Here is a 26,239-nt window from a genome sequence, read left to right as displayed (position 1 = left end):
CGGGAAAGGGTAAAAGTTAAGAAGGGATGGATGTAGTTTCAGTGTCTGGAAAACCTTTCCAACACTTAGAATTGTCCCTAAATAGAATGAGACGAATCTCTCTTTCATCGCACCATTTAATAAAGCAAAGTATCAACAGTCCCTTCTCATACATGTCATAGTGGGCTTCCTTTTCGGGGAAGGTTTGGAGTAGATGGTCTTCAACATCCCTTTCCAACCCTAAAATTCTGTGGTTCTTTAAACCTTCTGAGGGAAGGCAATTTACTATATTTGTCTTTTATTTTTTCCCAGTGGATATTGTAGTTAGTTATATTGCAAAGTAATGAATAATACATAGGAGGTACCTAAAATGACTGTTAAATAGCTTATTTTAGTTCCCCGCCTATTTCTCCCTGTCCTCTATCCAATGTCATTACCTTTCAGCGAGCGTCCCATGACTGTACAGCTTTATTTCAAAACATCTTCGAGGATTCTGTGACATGTCACAGAGCGATTTCAAGCTGGAGTCAATTTGCCTCAAGGACCACATTAGCTAGTTTGGTTGGTGCCATGCATAGGGCCACGTTTGATCTGAACAATGGAGAAGCCTTTTCAGAAATAAGTCTCTCTGTGTTCAAAAGAAAGTCCCCAGGATATATGGAAGCATCACAGAGGAACACTGACTTCTGATCATTAGGAAGTATCAGTGCTAATGTCAGAACAACTAAGCTTTGGTCGGGGACAGCCAATGGCTTTCTTTTTTTCTTATTTTTTTTTTTTAATAATATGACCACGGAGTGGGAGCTTAAATAGGAAAACCACTGAGCAAGTTGATGGAGAATTGCCCCCAGGATTCCAGGGAATGTCCACTGGTTTCTTTAACACCCTATATTGCCTTCTCCAGCAAAACTTTCATATTATAACATAACAGATTTAAAAAGTCATGACTCATCACCAGAGAACCAAAGAGAGGAGCTGTAGGAGGTCCTGTGTTGCCGTAACAGCCCCTCCGCTCACTGGAAATGGGAAAGCTTGGTTTCTGAACCCCATGGCCTCCCAGTCTCAGAATGGCAACAGGATGCACTAAATTTAGTAATTAAAGCAAATGGCCTCTTGTCTCTGCTTCCCTTAAAACTACATGATTCGGTTCATGTGATTCATAGACACAGAGGTTTGGTTCTTCTCTGTTTCAAGGATAGACAGTAGTGGGTAAGGAAGGGCATATCTGAGAACGAGGGCATCTGGTTTGCCCAGTGGATAGCGTGCCGAATCTGGAGTCGGCCAGGCTCCTCTCATGCAGTTCCAAGCTGGCCTCAGGACCTTACTAGCTGTGTGACCTTGGGCAAGTCACTTAATCCTATTTGCCTCAGTTTCCTCATATGTAGAATGATCTGAAGAAGGAACTGGCCAACCACTTTTTGTATCTTTGCCAAGAAAATATCAAATAAAGTGATAATAGAGGGAGACATGACTGGAAAATGAATGGACAAGCAAAAAAGATCTAAGAATGACTGATGTAAAAACTGAAGGAATCACTAAAAAATAAAAGGAAAATAGAAGAGAATGAGATTGGCTGCTGCTTCTGTTAATGCTCTGTGTGGAGTGTGTGTCTGGTGTATATATGTATACTTGTGTATGGGTTGTATATGTGTTTAAGGGGGATTTTTTTTCCTCAATAGTACTTTATTTTTCCAAATACATGCAAAAATAGTTTTTAACGTTCATTTCTTTCAGAATTTATGTTCCATTTTTTCTTCCTCTCTCCCTCACTTTCTCCCCTCCAAGACAGCAAGTAACTTAATATAAGTTAAATGTACAGTCCTAAAGATATTTCCATATTTGTCATGTTGTTCTAGAAAAAAATTAGGGGAAAAAAGATGAGAAAGAAAAAGCAACAAACAAAAAAGTGAAACTAGTATGCTTCAACCCACATTTAAAGTCTCTACAATTCTCTCTCTGGATACAGATGGCATTTTCCATCCCACATCTATTGAAATTGTTCTAGATCACTGCATTGCTGAGAGCTGTCTACCATGATTTATCATCAATGATCTTGCAATTATTGTGTACAATGTTTTCCTGGTGCAGCTCACTTCACTCAACATCACTTCGTGCAAGTCTTTCCAGGCTTTTCTGAAATCAGTCTGCTCATCATTTCTTATAGAACAATAAAAATCTGTCTCATTCATATACCTTATTATATACATATTACTATAATATATATACATAATACCTATGTATTCATAACTTATTCAGCCATTTCCCAACTGATGGGCGTCCATTCGGTTTCCAGTTCATTGCCACTACAAAAAGGGCTGCTACACGCATTTTTTGCATTTTTTGTGGGGCCTTTTCCCTTGGGATACAAACACAGTAGAGACACTGCTGGATCAAAGGGCCGACACAATTTTATAGTTTTTTGGGCATAGCTTCCAATTGCTCTCCAAAATGGTTGGATCAGTTTACAACTCCAGCAAGTGCTTTAGGGTCCCAGTTTTCCCATATCTCCTACAACATTTATCATTATTTTTTTCCCTATTATCTTGACCAATCTGAGATATAAAGTGATATGAGGGGGATTTTTATAAATGAAAGTTGGCAAAAGTGGAATGGGTAGCCTCTGGATTTTGTGGGCTCCTCATTTCTAGAGATCTTCAAGTAGAAGTTGATTGATCAATTGCCAAGGTTTTTATATGGGGATTCTTTTGGGATATGATAGGGCCTGAGGTTCCTGCCAGTGCCGTGCTTTTCAGATTCTGTGTTACAGCTTATGACTCATGCTTTGCTGCTTTAACCTCTGCCTACTTGGACTTTCTCTGCTGATAATTGCACCTGATGGGAATTTTTTTGTTTTCATTTCATTTTTTACTATTGGTCGCTACCTCCCAGATTTGATCCGTGACTCTATTTACTGATAAAGACAGATGGTCATAGATTTGGTATTGGCAGGAACCCCAGAAAATATCTGATCCAACATCTCCATTGTACAAGTGAGAACAAACAAAATGTTTATATCCCAGGTTAAGAGTTTTTTTTATCAACATTGTTTAAATAATATGAAGACAGTACAAATATAGGAGCCATCCCTGCTCCACTTTCATGCTGGTACCTTCCCTTTGTTACTCTTCTCCAATTAATCCTGTTTATTATTTATTTGTTAGTTATTTTCATGTTTTTTTTCCCATCAGATTGTGAAGTCTTTGAGAGAAGGAACATTTTTTGTGGGTGTTTTAGTTGTTGTTTTGTTTTTTTGCTTACCTTTCTTTGTATCTCTAACTCCTAGGATAGTGCCTGGCACATATTATACTCAATAAATACATAATAATTGAATGACTGTAGTGTCACCTGGGACTCCAAGAAGCTGTAACATGCCCAGCGTGTCCACGCCTTGGTAAATTTTACTGACAGAAGCTAAACCAGTTTGAGGGGGACCGACAGGTTTTGAATCCATTAGTGAACTGGGGAGATGCCTACCCCAAGTATATAAGAGCTTCCTCTCATGGAGCTGGTAGATGAGAATGATTGATGGAGATAGCCACAGAGGAGACTGAAGTAGGCACTAGGGAGTGTTTAGAGCCTGGTCAGACACTGAAAACATCAAGTGCATTCACTGTATCCCAAACCATCCTCAGTCATCTTGACTTTTATTTTGTCACTAAAATTCAATGACTTAGGAAAAGAGGCTGACCACTTGGTGTAAGTCTACCTTATTTAAATCCAATTCAGATGCAAATCCGGACATCTCCCATCATGCGATTGTTCCTCTTTGAAAATGAAGGACAAGCAACAATAATAACAATCACAGAGCATCCCATCTCCCAACTGTGCGAATTTTCACCGTCTGTCTCCCTTGCTGAGAATGTTCTCCCATTTAATCTCTTCCTTTTGGTTTTCAAACTTGAGCTAAAATGTATGAGAATCTTTCCCAATATTCCTGATCCTACTTGTAGTTGTTCAGTTGTTTCTAACTTTTTTGTGACTATGGTTGGGGCTTTCTTGGCAAGGAAACTGGAGAGATTTGCCATTTTCTTCTCCAGCTCATTTTATAGATGAGGAAACTGAAGTAAATAGGGTTAAGTGATTTGTCCAGGGTTCCACAGCTAGTAAGTGTCTGAGGCCAGATTTGAATGGAAGTTTCCTGAGTAGACCTAGCACTTTACCCATTAAACCGCCTAACTGCTAATAATCTTAGGGTTCTCCCTTCTTTGAGTATCTCCAGTTTATACTATAGAACATTTGTTTGTTCATGGCTGTTTTCAAACTTTCCCTCCTTAGGTTATGAGCTCCTTGAGAAGAGAACCATTTTTTGAGCCTTTCTTTGTCTAACAACAAGATGGCTCCAATCAATCTTTCCAGAATTAATCTGATCTGACAGTCAACTATGGGCCTGGGCTCCCTTCCAATTTTTCCTCTTGACGGTCTTGATCTACAGAGCATTCCATCTCTCCCCTGCATGTAATTGTAAAGGCTGTCCATCCCCATTCTTGGGAAATGAACTTTCCTTATATGATTTTTATTTTTTTTCTAAATTTATATGTAGGAATGATTTATCCAGTGATTGTTGAATTAAATGTAATGTGGTCTTCTAAGTAACATTGCTTTCAAAAACCTGTTTCCTTCTATTGTCTTCATCAAGGATAATTTTAATGCATTTGTAGATTATCTTCATCACATTTATATAGAAATGAGAGAGTAGCCTATGAGTCACTAATTATCGAAGCTGTCTTAGATATTTTTTGATGAGTAAGATCCAAGATTTTCCTCAATATTTTGGTATCCCTTTGTTCTAAAACCTTAAGAATCCACTCATTCTACCATTTAAAAAAAGGATTTATTAAGGACTTACTCTTTTGCAGGCACTTTGCTAAGTGCTGAAGACACAGAGATTGGTAAACTTCCCAAGCTCCATCAAAATAAAAAAAAAAAAAATCTGTCCTTAACAATCTCCTATCCTAATGCTAATAAACATGTGCATGATATTACATACATATACAAATACACATATGTATGTCTATAGATTCACATATGCATGCGTATAAATGTGTCTGTATACCGCATGAGCATATTATATACATAAACAGAGACTTATCCACATACAACATATATGTGTGTATGTATCCACAGATAGAGTTGATGAAAGATAATCTCAGAGAGATTGTTTTAGCAGGAGGAGGAAATACCAGGAAAAAGCTTCTTGCAGAAGAAAGGATTTAGCCGAGTCATACAGGAGGCCAGTATACTGGATAATAAAGCACTTTGAGGGTGGTGAGGTATAAGAATTCGGGTAAAGCTAGAAGGGGCCTGGTTGTGAAAGCCTTTAAGAGCCAAATAAGGGAATTTATATTTGATCTTGGAAGGCATTGGGAGTCACTGATTTATTGACTAGCGAGGAAATGCGGACAGATCTGTGCTTTAGAAAAATTGCTTTGGTAGCTGAATGGATTGAAGTGGAGAGTAACTTGAGGCGAGCAGAATAATCAGAAAACTATTGCAAGAATCTCTCCCTTAACATCTTCAAAACCATCTTACCTAGACCTTGCATACTATGGATTATATTACTGGGTCATTTTTCAGTCATGGTTGATTCTTTGAGACCCTATTTGGGGTTTTCTTGGCAAAGATGGTGGAATGACTGCAATTTCCTTCTTTAACTCATTTTACAGATGAGGAAACTGAGGGAAATAGGACTAAGGGACTTTTTCAGAATTGCACAAATAAAGTGTCTGAGACCAGATTTGAACTCCCTGAAATGACCCTTCCTTACCTCAGGCTGAGTGCTCTATCCACTGAGGCACTCAGATCTGCCCCTTACAGCAGAAGTTCATTATTTCTAATCTTATCATCAGGATGTTACCTCAAGCCTCCATATCACTTCCCACCCAGTCTCTTCTACCCTCTGATTGGAATATTAGGGAGTAGGGTACCAAAGTCCTGCCAGCCTTCTTGTGTAGAAAACTGGACTCTCAGCTCAATCTCCTGTGTCTGGTGTCAACTTAAAAAAAATGTCCCCCCACTGTGTATCTTCTGGGGTCCCATCCCCACCTCCCTTTCGTGACTTCTTTACTGGGTGGTCACCACCCATCAGATTGTAATCTCTTTGAGAGCAGAGGCTTTCTTTTTTTCTTATTTGTATTTCCAGCACTGAGCACAGAGCCTGGTATATAACATTATAGAATGTTTGTTGAATTGAATTGCTCTGGTCCAGCTTTCCCCCATCTTTCTTGCTTTCAACATCATTTTTACTTCCTCAAGAATCACAACTGGCATTTTGATGGCCATATTCAAACTCAGTAGCTTTGTTGTTGTCCTCGACAGTGAAGCATGTGCTGTATCAAGCTTATCATATTTAATACCAATTTTGATCTACTTTTAGCCTTTTTCAGCATTATCTTTAAGTACCTACAAGGAAAATTTCCATAGTTGGCTTTCTTCCTTCCATTTTCCTTCCATTTTTTTGCTGTTGTATGAAGAAATACATTATTATTATGATGATGCTGCTGCTGCTGCCGCTGATGATGATGATGATGATTTTTGGAGACTGAGTTTTCCAATGTTGCTCCAACTGAAATTGCATTGGTCACTGATAGGCCTGATTTCATATTGATCAACATAGGAACACAGACATGCTCTATTTCTGCATTGGTTCACCCTTTTAGCTACCTTGTACCTCCACACTCTTGGGAACTTACACCAATGGGGCCAGACTCAGTCAGATTAGCCCATGTTAGCTCAGAATTCCCAAGGTGAAGTGACTCACTATTCTCAGCCTTCCCCAGCAGCAGATTTTACAGGAACAGGCCACCACACACACCTAAACAACCTTCTCCCACTCTTCCATTATCTCTTCCCTAAGATTTTGCAATCAATTTTTTTTTTTTAAATTTCTAACCAATAAAAAGGCAATTAATTTCTACATAGTTTACCAAGAATTCAATCAAAGTTTGGATGAATTCAGTACTTTTATCTTGTGACTTAGATTCAGGTTTTTAGTCCTTATCTGGCACTTTACTAAAGTATTCAACTGTGGGAAAACCAGTCAATGACTTAGCTTCAGTTTTCTCATTTATAAAATGAAGATATCAATTCCCACTCTGCTTTTCTTCCACTTTTATTGGGTGATTCAGACAATGTCTTAAAAGGACTTTGAGAACTGCTGAGGTGGAACAAAAAGCCAAAAGTCATGACTCCAGCTTTTCTACCATTCTGTACTTGACTTTTAGTTGTACCTCCAAGATACACCGTGGAACTGGCCTGTGGATTTGCAGTGACAATTGTGCTCATCATCATTCTGATTGTGGTCTACCACGTCTACTGGCTTGAGATGGTCTTGTTCTACCGGGCTCACTTTGGGACAGATGAAACCATTTTAGGTAAGCAATTCTGTAAATAGCTTTTCTCACTGTATTTCAACCATTTCAAACATGTACATAAAATTGTAGAATCTTGGATTCAAACCTAGGGGTGGTCATAGAGACCATCTCTTCCATTGAGTCTTTTAGGTTTTTCTCTTTTGATAATTGAATAACTTACGGATACCTTAAGATAATCATTATTCTCATGAGGCCCCATTGTATTGGATCACACCAAAAACAAAACCCCAAACTCATTATGAGAGTAAGTATTGCTCTCTGACCACCATTTGTGGAAGGAATCCTTGATAAAATAAAAATTCTTCTTTGATTTTTTTTTTTTTTTTGGCAATTTGCTCATTTTTTTCTCTAATTCAGTGTGAGTAAAGCAAATGTGTTCCTGTTAATAGAACTTCACTCAGTTCTCTTTTATATGTATATTCATTTGGTTCTCTAGTATGATTAGTTTCCCTTAATTCTAGATAGAAGAAAAATATTGCAACAGCTTCTTGATGAAATGATAATAATGCTATCAGATACATAGGTGATTCAAATTTTTCAGAGTACAGCTTTCTTGTAAATTGGAAAAATCCTATGAGAAGTCTAGAAAAATCAGTTTCTATAGACCTCTTTCCAACTGAATTCTGAAATCCCCAAGTTTTAATGGCTTTCATCACATAACCCCATACTAGACACAATGGGAGTTTTAATTCATTCTGAGGAATGGAAGTAGAGAAGAAAATGGGTCCAGTTGATCCATCCTTTAATCCTTAAGAATTTCTGGATTGTGGTGGAATGTTAATATAACTGCCCGTTTTCAGTGATGTCTTATATTGAAAATATATGTTGGTGTAAAGCAATAAATCCAAATATATGTTGGTGTGAAATGGTAAATCTGGGGAACTCTCCTCAACTTCGCTTTTTGTACATCACCCATGAATAGATAATGATGGCAAAGTTAGTTAGTTTCATTGATTCCTAATCACCATATGGCAGGTCTATGATGTGTGTATATATTGTGTATTTCCTCCTACAGTATTACCTCCTACAACAGTCAGAAATAAGAAGTCATATGTGTGTAAGTTCCTTAAGATAAGGACTATTCTATTCTTATATTTGTAGCTGTACTTCTCAGTATATTCAATAAATTCTTCTTTATTCAAATTGAATAATGTATATGCTATTTTCCCCTAAGGAAAATATAAGTTCCTTGAGGGTAGTTGCTATTTTATTTCAGTCTGGTATATAGCATTATAGAATCTATTTCTCAGACTCGCTACTTATCCTGAAGAATTGTTGCTAATTGCTAACCAGACTATGATCTGCCAAATCACCCCTAGCTCATACAATCAAAGGCAATTCCTTTCAGATCTGGAAGAGATTTTAGAGACCACTGATACCAGTCCTTCATTTGACTAGTGAGAAAACTGAGGCACACAAAAGTTAGTCACAGGTGGGTAACTTGCACAGGGACACAGAACTAAATAACAAAGAAGGAAGGGTTTCATGTAAGGACACAAAAAGGTCCCCAAAGAGAGTTTTTCTAATAGGTCTTGTGTCTGTGTTTTTATTATTAATATTATTATTTTCATTATTATTTTTGGCTAGATGGGAAGGAGTATGATATTTATGTTTCATATGCACGGAATGCTGAAGAAGAGGAATTTGTCCTTCTGACCCTTCGTGGAGTCTTGGAAAATGAATTTGGATACAAGCTTTGCATCTTTGACAGAGATAGCCTGCCTGGAGGAAGTAGGTATTCCCATGAGCAGTGGCGATAAGAGCCAGGTTTATCCTCCCCAGCTTTACAATTCAGATTAGCCTCTCTCCCTGCATCCATACAGCCCATCCTAATCATCCCACTTTATCCAACAATCACTCACCAAGTGCCTACCTCCTATAGTATCCCAGTCATTCTCTTGAATGTCAGGAATCAAGACAAAAATTGGATAGGACTGGCCTCCAAAAGTGACATTTCATCTAGGTGAAACAACAGAGTCGCAACTTATTTTAGTGCAACCAGAATTTATTAAATGTCTTTTAAATGAGATATGATGGTAAAGCACATACCTTAGATTTCTTTACAAATGCTAGCTATGATGATGATGATAAAAATAATAATTATTATTAGTTATTATGATTACTCCTTGATATTCAACAAGTGTATGTTCACATACATTTTGTCGTAAGCATTGTAATTAGCAATAGAGATACAAAAAAAGTTGCAGGAAAAAATATAACAAAACGTTTTTTTTTTTCTATTAAACTCTCATCCAGTATAGTAAAATAGCATTTAAATAAAAACAAAAACAAACAAACAAACAACAACAACCAAAACAACTGTATAGATTTTATGCTAAACACTGGGGATCTAAAGACTGAAATAAAACAGCAACTACCCTCAAGGAACTTATATTTTCCTTAGGGGAAAATAGCATATACATTATTCAATTTGAATAAAGAAGAATTTATTGAATATACTGAGAAGTACAGCTACAAATATAAGAATAGAATAGTCCTTATCTTAAGGAACTTACACACATATGACTTCTTATTTCTGACTGTTGTAGGAGGTAATACTGTAGAAAATGTGATCCAATTTAACAGAGCACCCACCAGTTCCCTGTTTAAATATGGGTTAAGAAGTGATTCATAGAAATTAGCTCATTGAGGCCAAATGGACACAAAATTGTAGGCAGTCCTGAGGCTATCATGGCTCATTTTTTTTTTTTTTTTTTAGAAATGTTCAGTTCCATTACTCAAAAAAATATTTATCAATCACCTACCACATGCCAGGCACTGTGCTAAGGACTGAGGATACAAAATGAGGCAAAAGATAGCCCCTGACCTTGAAGAGCTCAAAATCTAATGGGAAAACAATAAGCAAATAAATATGTACAGGATAAAGAGGAAATAATCAATGGGGAGAAAGTACTGGAATTAAGAAGGTTTGGGAAAGGCTTCTAGTGGAAGGGGAGAATTTAAGCTAAGACTTGAAGGAAAACCTGGGCATCCTTGTAAATGCTAAGATGACTCCCATTGTATCTGACTTGCATCAATCAATTTATTTCATCAAGCAATTATTTCAATAATTTCTATGGGCAGGTATTGGGGAAAATGGAAACTAAATGCAATCTGCTTGCAAGAAGCGTTACTCTGCATCTTGGAATTCCTCAGCCAAAGACTCTTCTTGAGAAAAGCTTAGCAGATATCCAGGAGAGAGTGGAGAACAGGTGACATTATATTGTTTTGAGTCACGGACACCTGTGAACTGTCCAGGAAAACCCATGACCCTCTTCTTAGAATTATGTTTTTAAATAGCTGAGGAGAATGCTAAATTTCAGTGAAAATAAAAATCACCCCATCCAAGTTCAACTTGTCCCTGAAATCTTTCTGTAGACTCCTAGGGACATTTACAGATCCAAGATTAAGAACCCTTATCTTAGAGATGTCCTTTTTAGATCAATTTCTGATGCCTTTTTGCTTGGATTAGAATTTATTTACCTCTTTAATTGCATGTTAATTTAATCTGCATGTTCCCATGCATTAAAGGGGACTATGCCTTTCATACTTTCTGATATCCTTCCTCTAACTTTTCTAATAGGATTCTCAGAAGATGATAGATTCATAGATGGAGAGATTATTTCATCCAGGGATCTATAATCTGTACTCTGTACATTTAGTTAATTAGTTAAATATTATTTTTAGTTTGATGTTATTTAATCTAAAATGTTTATTTTTAAATTATAATTTATATTTTACCTAACATTTAAATTTTTAATTATTTTTTATTTTGCTTTTTCAATTTTTTATTTTGCTTTTTTCTATGATTCCTTTCTCTTTCTCATTACTATCACATTCTCAGAAAATATAGAAGACATTTATCCAGACTGACAGGAGGAAAGATACCACACTTTAATAAGTCTGTAATTCAGAATGCTTGTAAGGCAATGCAATTTTGCTCCTGAAGAGCCCATGGAGTAACGCCAAATTATGGCAAAGGAGCTGCCAATTGAAGGTCCTTGTGGACCTGCTTTCATAGGCTGTTAAGAATCCATTTTCATTAGCATATCTCTCTTGAGTAGGGGCTGCTCAAGAGCCTGAACTCAGCAATCTGATGTCTCTAGCAGCTGACTTCTCTTCCCTGCCTTCACTCTTATTAATGGCAGCCGTAGCACATTGCCTGGCACACAGTAGGTGTTTAATGAATGACTCAGGTCCCATGAATCACCCCACCCTCAGCCCTTCTACTCCAGGGATGTTAGAAGCAGGCTCACTTGTCATTACCTTCATTTTGAATTAGGGAGGGTACACTCCTGCTGGGTTCATTGTATTTTTTTAAAGTATCAGAAACCATGAATTCGGTCTGGGCCTGATCTTAGTTTCATTTATAAAACCAAAGTAACTTTTCTGGAGGCCTCCTCTCAAAGGGAACCGTGAAGGATGATGGCCATCCCAATGTTTCCATCATCACCTAAAAGCACTGCTGAGCGTCCTCCGTCTGTCGGACACCTGTTGTGGTTGGGTGAGGGAAGCCCTTCCCCGCCCTCACAAACTTGGTAGTTTAGACTTTGAACTAGAATATCCAATCATAAGATTCCAGATTGAGGTAGAATCTTAGCGGCTGTCCCCCCTCTCCCTTTGAAGCTCTGATGTTTACAGAAATGACTTACCTTGCTTCTCTCAGCTTCCAAGTGTCTTGGGTATGATTGGAACCTGGACTTGACGGGCGTCCGTCAAGAAAGCGTTCCAGCTTTCTACATCACCGATCGCCATAGGGACTGGGGATGATTGGAGTGAGGTGTCTGATTTTACATTGATCAAGGACTATAGTTTCACTGCTCCTTTGGAAAGCCATTTGACTCCTCTGCAACTACCAAAAGTTCACAGCCATCGCTGTCCAGAGAGCCTTGTAGTAGGACTCTTTAGCATCTGTCCCTGCATGACTCTTTCCAAAAGCTTTTTTTTTCCTTCTGACCTGGTTCTTGTCACTTTTACTTTCCTCTGGACCCTTTCCAGCTTCCTTTCATCTCTAAGTAGCTCTTGGCCATGCTATGTGGGGTGAATGGTCCATTTGGCCCTGGCCCCTGTTCAAGGCTATCATTTCAGGAATCTCACTATTACCTCTTTACTTTGAGAGCTGATGAGGATGCTGCTGGGGCTCGTGAGAGCACAGGGAACTGTCCATTAGGCTTTCTCAGGCAGAGGGAAGAGTCTTTAGTGCACGATCCCCTATTTTGGGAATAGGGTTACAGAGCTCTCAAGAAGCAGCCCCCAAGAGATGGATTATTTACAAGAGTTTGGTGACAGAAAATTATCAGAGGCTTGAAAAGAGAAATCATCCTGTTCAACATTTTCTTCCCCTGCTCCTTCTCCTCTATTGTCTTTGTATTTTCCCCCAGTCAAAAGGAAATAGAGGCTTGTCACTGAAACAAACATATAAAATAGTCACTGCAGAAACTCTTGCCTCTGCATTAATGATTTAAGTTTAGGGAGGGAAAATATAGGGGTTAATTTACACCATTAATCCCAGACCTCAGAGCAAGAGCGGAGGTTCTTTTCTCATGCCAAAAATCACTCAGTTGTAAGACTAATGTGCTTTTCTTGTCTTCAGAAGATGCTGTCTGAGAATGAAGCCATTGTGCTAAAATCAAAAGGGCAGGAAGAACCCAGTTGGGACTTTGGGGCTTTGGGAGAAAAAATGAAAGGGTCAAGCTGGGCTTCTGCCCAGTGTTACCAAAATTAACATTAATAATAACTGTCCTTTGTTTAGTACTTCAAAGTCAAGTCCTTACAGGAAGTACCTTATATGAGCATCTTGAAGGTGAAATCTTAGAAGACCTCTAGTCCAGATCCCTAGTTTGGGAAGCAGACTTTATAAATGCTTTTTCATTTAACCATTCATTCATCTATTCTATCCTCCTCCTCTTATAGTCAACAGATCTTTAATAAGTGCTTTCTTAGTATCAGATACAGACACAGTCTGTAAGCATGAGAGAGTGAAATTCTGGATATTCACAGAGGCAAAAACCTGTCTCTGTTCTCGAGGAGCAAATACTCCAACAGAGGGGAATATTTATAAGAGAGGTAAAATTGGGCTGAGATCTCGGCAATATCGGGTGAGCTCAGAGTCATGGTGATGGAGCAACGTATTCCAAGTAGGGAAGGCAAAGCCGTTTGCTAGAGAATCACAAAGGATCCTCTGAAGTGACAGAAACAAGGTGAAACATATGGGCCACTGGGGATTGTTCCAATGGTCTACTTCTAGAACCATGAAATCACAGATTTGCAGGGGAAAAGTTCCTCATGATCACCTCATCCAACCAAGTTGTAGAGGAGGAAAGCGAAACACAGGCAAGATGAGTGGCTCACCCAGAGTGATGTAGGTAGAAAGTGGGAAAGCTGGTTCCAAGTCCAGCGCTCCCTCTGCTGGGTTCTCCTTGCCTCTTTTCTTCTTCAGAGAGGGTTTGCTTAGGAAATGTCGATGGAGGTGTCCTTCTTAACTCCAAATCACACAATCCCCCATGATCCAAGCCCTAGATCTTTTTCTAGTCTTTGTGAGAATCTAGATTAGGACATGCTACTAATTGGTTTAACAGGACAATCTTCTTGCCTCTCTCTGGCGCCCAGAATGGGCTGCTTTTTCATTATTTTAAATTTCATTTTTATTTTCAGTTCCAAATTTTCTTCTTCCTTCTATCAGTCCACCTTCTGCATATTGAGAAGACATCCATTAGACATATAAAGTCATGCAAAACATATTTCCACTTTCGTCATGTTTTGATTTAAAAAAAAGGAGGAAAATATATGGAAATCTGCGCTTTGAACCCATCATTTCTCTAACTGGAAATGAAGATCAGTTTTCATCATGGATCCTTTGCAGCTGCGATGGGTCATTGTATAGATCAAAGTTACTGAGTTTTTTGGAAGTGATTATCCTTCCGACATTTCTGTCATTGTAAAGATCGTTCCCATGGTTCTCTTCGTTTTATCCGGCATGTGTATTTTATGTGCACACACACATGTACACACCCTCTTCCTCAGAACTGGGTCTGAAGACGAGTCCCAGCGACTCTCTTTGGGGGAAATGCTTGTTCTACTTCTCAGTATTTCTCCTTGGGGTGGACACTCTTGCTCTTCAGGAGCGGAGCTCAGTGTCAGGTCTCATCACAGCCTCGTGGGCCGGTCCCTGTCCCTAACTTCGGACACTCCCTCCTCTCCTAGGGTTGCTCCCAGTGAGTGTGACCTAGTTTCCACCCACACTAACCAGCGCGGTCTTTTCTTTCTCAGTTGTCACAGATGAGACTCTGAGCTTCATTCAGAAAAGCAGACGCCTGCTGGTTGTCCTGAGTCCCAACTACATCCTCCAGGGGACCCAGAGCCTCCTGGAGCTCAAAGCTGGCCTAGAAAGCATGGCCTCTCGGGGCAGCATCCACGTCATTTTAGTGCAGTACAAAGCGGTCAAGGAGAGCAAGGTGAAGGAGCTGAAGCGGGCCCAGACGGCACTCACAGTCATTAAGTGGAAAGGAGACCAGTCCAGGTATCCCCAGGGCAGGTTCTGGAAGCAGCTGCAGATGGCCATGCCTGTGAAGAAGAGGCCGGCTCGCTCCAGCAGCCAGGAGCACGGCCTCTCCTATTCTTCCTTAAGGAACGTCTGAGCACAGAGAGCTGGGACAGTGGGATGGAGACCAGGTCCTTCTGGGTGTTAGGTCAGACGGGGCTCCCTTTGTGGGGAGAACTTCAGGGAGGGCGGTCCCCCTTCCCCCTCCAGCAAATAGAAGAGATAGGAACTGGGCTGCCTTAGGATGATTGGAGCAGATGCTTTGACCTCTGGAGAGAGCGCCCGGCTTAGGATGACTGTTTGCAGAAGGCGGACCGTATCACCCACAGGCAGTGTCCAGGAAAGGTCCTGCCTGGGGGGACTTTTCAGCCTGGTTGAAAAAACAACCAAACCTACAAAAACTCACTTCTTTGGATTCCATCTCTGATCCCTCCCCCCCAAAAAAAATCAAACTCTTCCCAGCTCCCCAAGCTCCTTTCTTTGAAACGGACAGTCCAAGAGATAGACATGGGGATGAGTTTGGTTACTTGGTTCCTCATTTTTTGCTACTCATTCTTTGAGAACAGACTCCAAGGGCTTTAAAAGAGCACCAGAAGTCTGGCTTTTGGCTTCTGGCTTCTGCTACTGCACCCATCCCAAACCTCACTAACTTAGCACCCTTAACAAGTCTTACCTCAGAAGCCAGGGCAGCCGGGAACCTCCCCCCTTACCACCCTTCATGGGGCTGGCCCATGAGTCTCTGACTCCTCAGCACCCATAGGTGAGGGCTGTTCTTTCAGAAGAGCTGAAATCATCACTCGTGACTCCCATGTCTAATGGTGCTTTCTGATTTACAAAAAGCTTTCCTTGCATTTTCTCCTTGGAGCCTTGTAGCTACTGTTAGCTGGCATTACGGACACTATCATACCCATATTGCAGATGGGGGAGACAGAGGTTAAGGCTAAGGGGTCAAATCAGGACGAGAAGTCGAGTCTAATCTGATGCTCCCCTTCACTTACTGACTTCCTTGGGATGCACTAATAATTTTATTTTTATTATTTTTTGTTATTAAATTTAAGGCCAGTGACTTCTGGGTACATACCACTGATCCTATTTGTAGGATCTCCTAGATCCTATTAGAAATCTACTATGGATTCTGGGAATCCAGGATAAGAAGTTTTTAGATAAGAGTACTTTTGTCTAGGAAAAAAAACACACACACGCAAAAGGCCATCTTTTCAAGGGGTTGTCTAGTTCCTCAAGTACAGCCCCCGATTCTGTACTTTTTGTCCACTTAGAGGGAGGAGCCCTACTTTCCCTTGGCCAGTGCCTTCTAGCTCGTCACCTCTGGACTATCTCCACATGTGCCCAGAGCACCTCCATCATGGGAATAATGACTTTAAATATACATATGTATATAAAGCTACTATACAACGTGTATGTGTATAAGGTCTTTGCTCCCATGTGGTAAGTATTTCGTACCACAAGTAGAGTGATCTCTGGTAAAATAACATATCTGGCTAAGGAGCTTGGCCAAAGTCACACGGTAGGAAGGAGCGGATCTGGGATTCTGGTCCGCGTGCTCTGTGGCCAAATTCCCTCTGCCTGCTCCTTCCTCCAGAAGTGGCAGGGGAAGGAGCCTTCTAGCTAATTTTGGCTGCAACTTATATTTCCGTATTCCTTTTTCTCCTCGTTGATGCTTTGGTGAGCGCTGCCCACCCCATCATACCCTCGTAAGCCTAGATCACCAGTTCTGAATCCCTGGCTCTCCATCATTGCATTGTAGAGGTAACAATGTCGACATCATCTTTGTTTCCAAGTCTTGTGCCATAGATAGGGCTCCTCCAACCATTAGAAAGATCACATCAGCCAACCAGCCCTCGATGTGGACCAGTGCTGAATCCGTACTGGCCCCGGTGAAAGAAATAGAAACATCCCCTGTATCCTAGACCCGACTGCCCATCAGTCATCGGGACAGGAGTCTACTGGAGATCCTTTTCTTGATCTGTTGACATAGATGAGACACTAGACTTCTGTGTATAAATTAGCGAGACTCATTGTCCATGAAGCAGCCCGCCCCTGTATTCCAGGTGTCCTGACCTCCTTGGTTTTAGATTATTGGCTGTTGTCCTGGAATTAAACTAGTCCAAATGCAACCTCTTAAATATCGCTGCTGGTTGTGCTGCTGCTTATAAAGTAACATTGAGAGTTTGGTCTCTAATTTTTGCCCCAAAAAGGAACAGGCAGAGAGTGGGTTTGTGTGGGCTTTGGCGGGGACGGGGATGGGAAGAGGGCCATTATGAACAGGAAAAGGGCTATTTTTGCAAGTACAAGGTCTTTTTGAATCCAAATGGACCCAGAGCCCTAGAAAAGATAAGTTATGATAACCAGTACCTTAGAAATGAACCATATTCCCTTTTGTAACTTAGCAGTTGACAGAAAGCTAAATCTAATCAGATAGATTAGCCGTTTGACGCAGTTTTACTTGTTCATTGAATATTTTCTTTCTGTATGTTTTCATATTTTGAGATTTTTACAATCTCTGTATTTTTGTATTTTTGTTTGTTTTATAAATTTGTTTATTTTTAAAATAAACCATTTATTTTCCATTTTGAATTTTAGTTTGTGCATATTTCTTTTCTTTTTGTATGTTTTATTTGGGGTTTCAGGTACCAGATTAAAATCAACCATTCATGAAAAGCAATCAAACAAAATCCCAAAAAGCATTTCACTTAAGAAAGACATTTGTACTTGGGGAGTATCTGAGAACAAGGTAGGGGTTGGTCCTGTTTGAGAACAGATGTTACTTAATACAAAAAAGCATGGTTACAGATAGCAAAGCCCAAATGCAAGGGCAACCTATAGATTCTTGGTCATTTCATGGACTTTGCAAAATGCCACCTTAAGATGTGTCAAATGTGATCAATCTCATGTACAGCTTTCTCTCCCTCCTATATAAATTAGCCAATTAGAGTAGTAAAGAGACAACTAGATCAAGGAATCCATCCATGATGGAAGCATCCTTCAAGACATGACTCTCAGAAGCAAGTTGTTGATGGTCACGGTGGCAGGACAGAATCTCTGGGCTTTTGATGCTAAGGTGAATGCTCTCTCCAGGACATTACTCATTCCTGCCCTTTTAGAATTATCTTTCCACCTAGGGCATGATCTGGCTCTAGAACAGATCTTGGAAGACAGCTCTTCCAAGTCACTTATTTTCCAGATGAAAGAACTGATACTAAATCAAAAATGTGGTTTACATAAAGTCAATCAGGAAGCAAGTAGCGCAACTACTTGGGAATTTGAACCCAGGGCTTAAGAGAACTCAAAAAAAAGTGGTCACTCATAAAGTTAATGGGGTGCCTTATCCCTTTGATGCAGATCCTTTACCTCCAACTATTACTTTCCTTTTTGCACATCACTACAAATTTTCTCCTCCACTGATGGCTGCTCAGTATTCTTTGGTTTCCTAGCACTCAATCTCTATGCTTGATGCTTTGTGTCCAACCCTAGAGCCCCAAAGTATTCCCAGGGATGAGACAAAAGATACAAGTGATTCAGAGGCATTTTCATCCCCACCAGATGCACATGTCCAAATAAGAAGATTTAAAGAGAAGAGCTGTCATTCTGTAACAAATCCTCACGATAAAATAGGATTTTTAAACTCTCCAGCTAAATTGTACCTTCTTCCCAGGTAAACATCCTGCCAGATAATCCCCCCTTCCACCCCATCAGCATTCTGTTCACTCAACATTAAAATGTTAGACAGAGATTTAGAGTTGCTATCTTTTATACAGCCTGCTTGGATGGCAACACAGAGGATAGAACTAGAATAATCTCCATGGTAACCTCCAGCTAGACTAGGGATGCTAGAAAGGGACAGTACAGGCTGGTGATAAACAGTCCCCTCAACTAGGAATCTACTTCCAAGCCAGATTAGGAGCTTGCAAACAATTCCAAAGTCTTGCTTTTCCGCTACCCCTCTCCCACACACACACATGTACATACGAACACAGGGACTTATCTTTTAAAACAGAATATTAGCCTGATGTAATTACGCATCTCATGCAATAGCTTTGGCTCCAGCTAACTTTCCAATTTTCTTTGAAAGTCAGAGATTCATCACTGGTGAGATTTTTGAAAGGGTCTGAGGAGCACTGCAGGCAATAGATAAAGAGGAAATTCAAAATTTAAATTAAATTAAATTAAAATTAATTTTACATTAAGATAGCATCTTGGAACAAATGCTTAGAGACTACTTAGAAGACAGCAACCCCTTTGGATATCTGCATCCAGGTATGTTTGTTTAGAAAATCCAGATTATATTTCATACAAAATGAAGTGTGTGGAAAGTATTTTTCCATTATGGAAACCATCATCAGACACTTTCACCAACTGTGCTATTAGTCAATAAAGTACGTGCCTATTATGTGGAGAAACTGTGCAAAGCCCAAAGAATACAAAGAAATGTAACAGAGAGTTCCTGGTCTCAAGGAACTCATAGTGTGATGGGACCATGGGGATAACAGTGGACAAAGAAGATAGATAAAATAGAAATAATCACCAGAGGAGGGGATGTCAGGAAGGCAAGCTAGGAGGGAGGGTTAAAGAGGGATAATGCTCCAGGCATGGGGGAAACCAGGGAAAGTGGCTCGTAATTCAGAGATGGAGGATTCTGGGAGAACAGCAAGGAGACCAGTGGCACAGAGAGCACGGGATGGAGGGGAGGAGAAGCAACGACTAGGAAGATTAGTGGAGGAGGGCAGTGGCTTTGAAAGCCAATCAGAGACTTGGGTTTTTAGCTTTGAGGAGATCAGGACTGGCTGGAGGTGACAGGAGGCAGGTGCTGTGAGCACACCTGGGCTCTTTCAGCAAGATCACTTTGTGTGGAGGATGGCCCGGCCGACTAGGTGGGAAACTGATTTCTGGCTGGCAGACCAACCAGTAGATTAGGATGATGGTCCAGGTGTGAGGAGATGAGGATCTGCAGCAAGATGGTGGCAATGGAGGAGGAAAGAAGAGTTGGAGATGTTACAGAGAGAAAACGGGGAGCTTTAGCAGCAAATTGGATGGGATGGAGGATGAGAGGGAGGCGGATGTGAGCCTTTGTTGCTAGTCCAGCTAAACCGGAGGAAATGAGGGAAGTCAGCAGAAAAATTTGGATTTTAGAAGCAAGAAGAGTTTTAGGCTGCTCTGTAGGATGTTTAAAAAAATGCTTACTGAGCTATTATTCTCCCCGTCCCCACCACACACCCTTTTTGGTTAAAGCCAGCCAACAGGTCTTTTGCTGAGCTTGCATCTCTTTAGCTGTCATTAAAGATTCATGATCATTCCATTAATTGGAGAGAATTAATTTGATGAGCCACCTAGCTCTATTAAATCCCCGTCAGCTTCCTTGTGGTCCAATTACCTGCAACTTGTCGGCTTTCATTTATGGCAATATGAAGTATGGGACTCAGTCATTCCTTTCGCTGATAACTCTCAGACGGTGTCTTTGGGTTCAAAGGTACATTTGGCAGCAGGGCTTTTTAGGGTCCCATGTTTTCCTTTAAAATCTTAGGAGGGGAGGCCGGTGCATCGTCCGTGTGCCAGCAGGGCCCGCTCCGGGGTAGGGAGCTGTATTTCACGTTGGGCCTTCACTACTCACAAGATGCTCTGGGAGCGTTACCTCAGTGGAGGACAGCAGCAGCCCCGGTAATCAGAGGAGGAGGCGGCCTCATTGCAGGCGAGGCCCCTGAAGCCCAGGGAGACTAAGTGATGGCCGCCCCCAGGAGTCAGAGGCGAGATTAGTCCCGAGCCCGCTCGGACTCCAGACCCAGCACCCATCCGCCACAGAATAGGACTGAAATGCTGTCTGGTGTTCTCTCTCCTCCAGAGGAAGCCAGCTTTCCTGCCCCAGATTCCACAGAGAAAATGTCTGAACTGGGACCCGGTCCGGAGAGGTTTGGCTTCCGTTCTCCAAAGCCTTAGTTATTGCGGAAAAGATCATTTTAGAGAGACAAGAGGGAGGAACTGACCCTTGTGGCCTGTCCTTAGCGAGCATGGTGGATTGGGCCTTGTCTATCTCTATGTGAAGTAATACGTATCTATTGTTATACAGACAGAGATCTATAAAGATAGAAATACACATGGACATACATGTACGTATAGACATGTATGCATATGCAAAAACAAAGGCACATATTCCCCCACACCTAATTACATATATATCATCCTATAAGAACAATAGATATAGAATAAAGGGGGAGATATATGTGTGTATATTTATATAAATATATATACAAATATTATGTTATATCATATCATATCACATTATATTTATATTATATATAATATTCTATTGTGTTAATATTAAATTGTATTTATATATATATATTATAATAAATATATATACATGGATAAATACACACACATAATACTCTGTTGCTTGTCACATTAACTCCATCTCCCTCAGCATCCTTCCTTGTATCACCCCCTTGTAACACAGAATAATAAAAAAGGAAGAAGAAAAAACAGGGGAAAATGAGCAGCTGTGTGGCGGTATATACCCGACTCCCTAGCTTAGTCCTCTTCCTCCGGAAAGAAGGCCACGTTTTCTTGACCCTTTCCCCCGCCGAATTCCGGCCTTGGAGCGCTTGTTCCTCCCCTTGCTAGCTCGCTCTCTCTGTCTCTCTTTTCTGCCTTTCCCATGTAGACACCGTGGAGGCGGTTTTCGACTTCATCCAGAGAAGCCGGAGGATGATCGTGGTCCTCAGCCCCGATTACCTGACGGAGAAGAGCATCAGCCTGCTGGAGTTTAAGCTGGGCGTGCTCTGCCAGAACTCCATTGCCACCCAGCTGGTGGTGGTGGAGTACCGGCCCCTGGAGCACCCGCACCCCAGCATCCTGCAGCTGAAGGACTCGGTCTCCTTCGTGAGCTGGGAGGGCGAGAGGTCCAAAAGGCCCGGCTCCAGGTTCTGGAAGGCCTTGCGTTTGGCTCTGCCCCTGAGGAGCCTGAGCGCCGGCTCCGGCTGGAACGAGAGCTGCTCCTCCCAGTCAGATATCAGCCTCGACCACATCCAGAGGAGGAGGGGCCGTTTGAAAGTGCCCCCGGAGCTCCTGGGTTCGAGGAGGGCCGCGGGGGCAGCTCCAGCCCCGCCAGGGGCCGCGGGCAAGCATCAAGGCAAGCCGTCGGGGGCTTGTCGCTGCTGCGTCACCTACTGCAAAGGGGAGAAGCCCCTGAGGAACAAGAACCGAGCAGAAGCCCCCAGCCGGCCCCAGTGGGAGACCCACCTTTGCAAACCTGTGCCCCAGCAGGTGGGAACGCACTGGGTCCCAAACGGGAACAGACTGAGCACCCCCGCCCCCCAGATCTCGGCCCTGGCCCTTCACCATTTCACAGACCTCTCCAACAACAACGACTTCTACGTCCTCTGATGCCCAAGTGCCCTGGGGGCCGCTCGCCCTGTTCTCCCCATCTCTGAATCCTCGGGAAAAGCCAGCAAGCGACCGCTCAATGGTGTCCTTTTTATCGATACGACTTCTCACTCTTTCCTGATGGACAAAAGGCCCGGACTCATTCCCAATGGAAGATTCCCAGTTGCCATAAGAGCTTATTTGGAGTCTGGCCCTTTAGCGTCCACCCTGCCACCGAAACCTAAAGCCTGAGAAAAGACTTTTGGGGGAGCATTTGTGACATGAGTGGTCGGGTGCAGTGGGGTTGGGAACATTCAGGGTGGGTCTGCCTGGGACGGGAGACACTGTGATTGGGAGAAGCGATTTCATCCCATATTGATGTTAAAACAGGGAGAGGGGGAGCACCCCAAAAAACTGGGAGCCCCACATCCATCCGCTCCTCTCTCCCTCCAAACCCCAGAAGCTCAACTTAGACTGTCGTACACTGAGCGCTTTCTTCCTTTGCACACTCATGTTCCCCAGACTACCCGATGATTGTGTTAATAAAGTTATATTTTTATGGCCTTTCACTTGTCCTAAACTTCTGACCTCACTCCTTCCTTCCCATTTGCAGCTGCTTAAAATTCAGACCAGAGCTAATTTCCTTCTCTTTGGAGATTGGTGAGATTGGAGTAAGTCCTGACCCAGTTCAGGACCCAGGAGAGTGGAACAATCTGATTTAAGCCACCGTATGTTGTACATTGAGAGCGTTAGGGACCGAACACCACTGGACAAACCAGAAAATGAAAAAAAGAAAAAGGATGGGGATTGACCTAAAATTTCCTCGTGTCAGAACCTGGACATCAGAGGGGGCAGATCCAGTCCAATTCAGAAAGAACTGGTGACTTTTCCTAATGGCCCACCCTAAGCCAAACGGCTATGGTGCGAGAGTTCCACATATTCCAAAATGCCTTTTTCCATAAACCATTTGGTTTGGAATGGCTGGATTCTTAGGCATGGTGCAACGTTTCTCTTGGTTCAGAGATTTGCACCCGGAAAATCGATGCCAGGTTTTTCTGGAGATTTGCTCATGAGGAATTATGGATGTAGGACTTAAGGCTGCACTTGGCTGGGAGGAATGGTTTCTTGTTGATGCAATGTTGAAAAATGTAAAATACGTGTTGGAAAATTACCGAAAATGAGTTTTGTCATATCTACCTATATGCATATTTATATGGACACACATACACACAAACACGCACTTATCTATGGGAGACCACAGGTGACAGACCTGTAGGAGTCAGGTGTGAGTTCTCCACCTGTGCATGACTCACAGGGACTGGAACAGCTCCCTGTGAAGCTGGGATTGCTGATAATTTGCATACGTGACTGGGAGGCTCACCCACGAAGGTAATTTATTTGCAAAAGTCATAGACATAAACATACAACAACTTCAAGCATCTATTAAGCACCTACTATATGTGTTAAGAGATTAAATGTATGAAAAATAAAATCAAAAAACTAAAACTAAAAGCTTCTGCCCTCAGGCAGCATGTACACATTAAGAAAATACAAAATTATTGAAAGGAGGAAAATTATCAGCAGGAAAAATCAGGAAAGAGCTCTATAGAAGCAAGCTACCCTCTCCCCAGACAAAAGGGAGGAATAAGATAATTTCAGCCATAAGGGCACAGAGCTGGAAATGTAATGTTACATGCCCACATCACAGGAAAAGGATTGTGGGTGAGAAGTTGGTTTTGGTAGGACACTCTTTGCGTGGGATGGTCAACCCTCCTCCAAACTCTGAAGAACAGATGGCAAGAAGAAAGATAATTCCCACCTCACTCTGTATTGCTCCAGCATCCCATTGGATAAGTAGAAATATGAAACTGGTTATTCCAGGTCCGGACAGAATGGTTTTCCCCAATGAAAATGTAGTCATTTTTATGATTGAGTAAGCATGCAAATATTGGAAGTTACGCAACTTACTGTCTTACTAATGCAAACAGCTGCAAATGAGAGACAGAGAGAGACCGGCAAAAACAGAGAGACGTTCTGGAAAGACAGAGACCAAAGAGAGAGATGCAAATGTACACAGAGACAAAAAGAGAAAGGAGGAAATGGGAACCGAGTTACTGTTGGCTTATGGAGATAGGAAGGGAAATCCCAGGACCCTTCCCAAGGAACTGAAGGGAAAACCTTCAGAAGACCAGGATAGTCTCCGAGAAACTGCTCTTTAAACAAGATTGTTTGGCTATACAAAGGCATCCCAAGGACCTGGCTGTCATGTCAGGCCCAAAGTTGCAGTACTTCCCTCCCAAATGGTTGATCTTCTGAGGCTAATTCCCTGAACTTTGCATTTTCCCCTCCCTGTGTTCAGATGCTCATCATCAGAACTGAGCTTGATTCCTAACTCCCCATACCAGTGACTTATAGAGCAAGCACCCAATAAATTCTCCTTGATTGCCCCATGGACTAGCCAGACCTGTGACCCTCCATCTGAGACAGCCAACAACAAACATGCAAGTAGGCGATTGCAGCTCTTTTTGCCTCTCTCCTTTTAATTACAAATTGTCCTTTTTCAAGAAACAGTGTCTTCTATTAGTAAAACACTTTTAAGGTCCTAATTATATTGTTGCATGTCATTTTCCTAACTACCATGTGGAGCTGACATCCCAGGGATCAGTATCCCAATTGTACAGATTCAAAAATCAAGTTTGAAGCTTAAAGGGTGCTAGACTCTTAGCTACCCAGTGTCATGGGTGGATTCTGAGCTCAGAGCTTTGTCTCTGCTAGCTCTAAATCTAGACCTCTGTCTTGACTCTATTTCCTTGCTTCCCCTTTTTGAGACTCTCCAACTGTGGCAAACAAAGCAGAGAAGAGAACGAAAGGAAGGAAACAACCATTTATTACATGTCACTATGCTCTAGGCACTGAGCTAAGCAACAAATAATTCTCTTATTTGATCTTGACAAAAGATATGGGAAGTAGGTGCTGTTATTATTTCCATTTTACAATGGATCACCTCTGAGGTAGGTAGAGGTAAAGTGACTTGTCCAGGCTGACACAGCTAGTAAGTGTGTAAGTCTGGATTTGAACTTGGGTCTTCCTGATTCCAGACCATCTATTCTACCTTCTGAACTTCCCAGAGGCATCTGAGCAGAACACAGCATTGCCACTGTTACTGACTTTCCAGACTTAGGTTTGAACCCTGTCTCTGTCATTACCTGTCAGCTTATTCAAGACTTTTAATTTACTTCAGATTCTTCAACTGTAAAAGGGAAGGAGGGTTAGATGTCACCTGAGGTCTTTTCCAGTGCTCAGTCCATGATCTCAACATCTTTTATGTATTATTGGCTTCCAATCCAAACTAGCCCTTTCCCTTGCTTTCAGCAAGGGGTCTGTCCCTTGTTCTGAGTGCCTCAGGAAGCAGCAGAGAGGTGTATGTAGCCCTGGACCTGCATTAAGGAGCACGAGGCAGCTTAATCTCTATGACAACTCAGATTTGGGCATTAAAAACATCACGGACCTTTACTATAAAACATTAACCACTACCAACCTAGATGTCAACTTACCCATCTACAATTTCTACAAGAAAAAAATACAGCCAGATGGCAAATTATATAAAGCACCAGATCTGGGGTCAGAAAGAACACAGTTGAAATTTTGCTCCAGACACATATTAGCTGTATGATCCTAGACAGGTCAATTAAAATCTGTCTCAGTTTCCTCATCTATACAATGGACACAGTAATAACGCCCACATCCCTGAGTCATTGTGAGAATGAATTGAGATCGTATTTGCATATTATTATATAATTATATTATTTATATGTTTGGTGATTTTTGACTTCATAATCCCATTTGGGCTTTCCTTGGCAAAGAGTTTGAGTGATTCATTTCCTTCTCCAGCTCTTTTTACAGATGAGGAAACGTAGACAAATAAGGTTAAGTGATGCATCCAGGAACGTACAATTAAGCGGATCTGAACTCATGA

The 26,239-nt window shown here is 41.5% G+C and overlaps 1 protein-coding gene across 2 annotated transcripts in view; it reads left to right on the top strand.

The window, feature by feature from the left end:
* IL1RAP (interleukin 1 receptor accessory protein) overlaps positions 1–22,827 on the top strand; it is a 135,457-nt gene extending 112,630 nt beyond the window's left edge. Inside the window, exons 9-11 of one of the 2 annotated variants that reach the window (XM_051991641.1) lie at positions 7,200–7,349; positions 8,937–9,080; positions 21,563–22,827. In XM_051991641.1, the coding sequence (XP_051847601.1) occupies positions 7,200–7,349; positions 8,937–9,080; positions 21,563–22,284 (1,016 nt within the window). In that variant the 3' untranslated portion in view covers positions 22,285–22,827. Of the gene's footprint in view, positions 1–7,199; positions 7,350–8,936; positions 9,081–14,618; positions 17,485–21,562 lie in introns of those variants that run through there. The other variant, XM_051991642.1, reaches the window with a different exon arrangement.
* Positions 22,828–26,239: the final 3,412 nt, after the last annotated feature.

Source organism: Antechinus flavipes, chromosome 3 (genome assembly GCF_016432865.1).
Source record: "Antechinus flavipes isolate AdamAnt ecotype Samford, QLD, Australia chromosome 3, AdamAnt_v2, whole genome shotgun sequence".
Taxonomy (NCBI): domain Eukaryota; kingdom Metazoa; phylum Chordata; class Mammalia; order Dasyuromorphia; family Dasyuridae; genus Antechinus; species Antechinus flavipes.
Note: the sequence above shows the minus strand (reverse complement) of the source record. Positions and strands in the feature narration are given on the sequence as shown.